At 40.6% G+C, this 3,423-nt stretch overlaps 1 protein-coding gene across 1 annotated transcript; it reads right to left on the reverse strand.

Annotated features, from left to right (window-relative positions):
* Positions 1–214: 214 nt before the first annotated feature.
* Positions 215–2,830, reverse strand: LOC116322087 (tripartite motif-containing protein 16-like). The gene has a single exon (XM_039607654.1). The coding sequence runs from the start codon at positions 2,628–2,630 to the stop codon at positions 960–962; it is 1,671 nt and encodes a 556-aa protein (XP_039463588.1). The 5' UTR covers positions 2,631–2,830; the 3' UTR covers positions 215–959.
* Between the last annotated feature and the right edge of the window lie 593 nt (positions 2,831–3,423).

The following is a 3,423-nucleotide window of genomic DNA, read 5'->3' on the forward strand; positions in this document are numbered from 1 at the left end:
AAAACAGTACAGCACTTAGGGTCCAGCAGAGCAGTGGTATCAGTTTTACAGCAGGAGCAGTTTGGAGTCCAGTCTGCAAACGTCATGTTTATCATATTTGTACACAAGCCTGAGGTTGTCGTGTAAATTGTCAGCTAATCTAAATGTGCATGTTTTATGTGTTTCTAATGAAGGAATGGCCTGTAACTAAACAGAGAAACAGTTTAATACAGAAAAAGTCATTTTAATACAATATTATGCAAAGTGTTTCTAAAATTATATAACTCAATGAAGGACACATTTCTATGTAAAGATTTTTTAAAAGTTCTTATCATTTTATAACACAAAATGATCTATGACACAATGAACTTTATGATAAAGGCTTCGTTCAGCCTAAAAACATGGCAGAATGTAAAACGTGGACAAACTGAGCTGAGGTGCTTTAACCTCCTCTACATCCCTGTTAGCAGGATGAAGGCGCCCTCTTGTGTTGTGCATCACTTTCAGATTTCACTTGTTAACCTGCAGGAAGACAAAACTTCACTGAGCCTTCAGCAGCTTCAACATCATCAGTAAAGACAGATTTAAATATGTGTAATATCACACTGTGTCAGTTTGTTCACAGGAGTCACAACCTGTAACACTGATGCTGCATTCAAGGACCATTACAAACATCTGAAAGGACTTAAGAACATCAACAACATTTTTAAACACAAACATTTAGAGGATAGAGAAGTTTACATTTTCATGTGGAGAAATATTTTTGTAAATCAAAATGATGATGAGCAGTGATAGCCTCCATAAACAGTCACAGGAAAGATCTCCTTTAAAAACTCAGAAACATCAAGAGAACAACTAGAAGATGTGGAGGTACCACCCATAATGTTTGACTGACAGCTGATCTCTGTGCAGAAATGATGGAGAGAAAATAAAATGAAACTAAAATACAGATTTAAACCCACAATATGAAAGACTTCAGTCTATTTCACTTTAATCAACTCAGCAGTGTCTCCATAATTATAGTGAAGCCAAAGTCCAGCATAGAGCGGCTGAGTGAATGTGGTCTGGACTCTGTGGAGGAGAGTCATGGTTTCAGAGACGCTGTAGAAGGACAAAATACCTGCTCTGTGATCCAGGTACACGCCTACTCTGGAGGAACGAGGACCTGAGACAGGAGTTTGGATGTTGTCGTACCAAAATGTATAACTGTTGTTATCACAATCTAATGACCAAGATTTGTCATTAAGTCCAAATGCACATTCATTACCCCCTCCTTTTCTGCTGATACTCTTGTATGTGACTGCTACATAAACTCCTCTCCCTCTCCACTCCACCTCCCAGTAACAACGTCCAGTCAGACTCTCTCTACTCAGGACCTGATATCGTACAGTGAATCTGTCTGGATGATCAGAATAAGACTGTTGTTGATTCATTAATGTTACTTTTCTGTTCCCCTCTGATAATAACAGCTGTTTGTTTGCTGTGTTTGGATCCAGTGTGATTTCACATGAATATTTTAAGAATCCAGCTCTGGTCTTTGGCTCTGGTGGATCTGACAGTAAAACATCCACTTCAGTGACTGTCAGTGAGATGTTTGTCCATTCCTCTCTCAGAATGTCCTGTAGTTTATCTCTGACCTCTGACACAGCTGCTGTCACATCCTCAAAGTAGCTCAGAGGACGGATATTGATGCTGGATGAGTCTGTAGACTCACTGAGTGCTGACAGTGAGGGGTAGTTGTGTAGAAACTGGATGTGATCCTCTGTGTGTGAGAGCTGCTTCAGCTCAGCATCTTTCCTCTTCAGCTCAGTGATCTCCTGCTCCAGCTTCTCCTCAAGCTCTTTGACTCGACTCACTTCAGTTTCCTGCTGGGATCTGATCTGCTGCTTCACATCAGAGCTTCTTTTCTGGATGAGATGGATCAGCTCAGTGAAGATCTTCTCACTGTGCTCCACTGTTTGATCAGCAGACTGATTGATGGCCTCCACCTCCTGTTGAAGCAGCTTCACATCTTTCTCTCTGTCCTGGATTCTCTGCTGGATGTTTTGTCGACTCACCTCCAGCTCTCTCTGCCTCTCAGTCCTTTCTGCTGCAGCTGAGACTGTGTCGTGGCCTTTATGTTCATCCACAGAGCAGAGATAACAGATACTCTGCTGATCAGTACGGCAGAACATCTTCATCACCTCATCATGACGAGAGCAGATGTTCTCCTGGAGCTTCTTGGAGGGCTCCACCAGCTTGTGTTTCTTGAATGAAGCTGCAACAATATTATGTGTCTGAAGGTGTTTCTCACAGTAAGATGCCAGACACACTAAACAGGACTTGAAGGCTTTCATTTTTCTCCCAGTGCAGACATCACAGGCCACATCTTCAGGTCCAGCATAGCAGTGATCAGCAGGAGCAGCTTGGAGTCCAGTCTTCTTCAGCTCCTCCACTAAATCTGCTAACATGGTGTTTTTCACCAGGACAGGCCTCGCTGTGAAAGTCTGTCTGCACTGAGGGCAGCTGTAGATTTTCTTCTTTTCCTCTTCATCCCAGAAGCTTTTAATACAGTTCATGCAGTAGCTGTGTCCACAGGGAATAGTCACCGGATCCTTCAGTAGATCCAAACAGACTGAACAGCAGAATTTTGTTTGGTCCATTTGATTCATGTGCTGTGCCGTTTCACCGTCTCTCAGTGACTGTCAGACAGTTTCACTTCCTCTGAACAGAAACAACCTCTGTGCTCTGAAGGGAAACAGATCTCTGCTCTTGTTCACCTCCTACAGGAAATGAGGCTCACCAGCAACTGCATTTACACCATGTTGTTTAGACCCATCCTGATACAGACACATCTGTGAAGGGAGGTACTAAAGAAATATTTTTACAGAGCGACCAAGAGCCAATCACATGATGCAGGGTGTGGTATGTTTGGTTACAACATGCAGTAACAAGTTTGACCCAGTTAAACTTTAACTTTACTTGGAGCTTTTAAATTTGACAGTCAACACTCAGCGAGTTCATTTTATATATTTCAAAAAGTCCATCAAAGTTTAGGATGCTGTGATGAATAAAAATAAATGACACTTTATATTTTGACATTTTCTAATCTTAGTTCATTCTCACACTTACAGAATGATGCATGGAACAACTGACTCACTAAATCAAACCTATGTTCAAATGAGATTATGATCATTAAATAGTAACAAATATTTAAATTTAGCAATAACAAATGCAGATCGGTCCACAGTGTTTACAAAAACAAGCAAAGAAACATCTTTTTGCAGTCTTTCCTGTGTACACAGTCACAGTGGAGTTTCAATGAAAACATCAAGATGTGCTTGAAATGCAAACTTTAAAGTTTAATTCAAGCTTTTAGTAAAATTTTTCATGAACTGTTTAGTAATTTTTCACAAAGTGTCCATGTCAGTAATTCATTCAAATGTATTTTGGTCTTAAACTGAT

The sequence above is a fragment of the Oreochromis aureus genome, unplaced genomic scaffold, assembly GCF_013358895.1.
Source record: "Oreochromis aureus strain Israel breed Guangdong unplaced genomic scaffold, ZZ_aureus HiC_scaffold_23, whole genome shotgun sequence".
Taxonomy (NCBI): domain Eukaryota; kingdom Metazoa; phylum Chordata; class Actinopteri; order Cichliformes; family Cichlidae; genus Oreochromis; species Oreochromis aureus.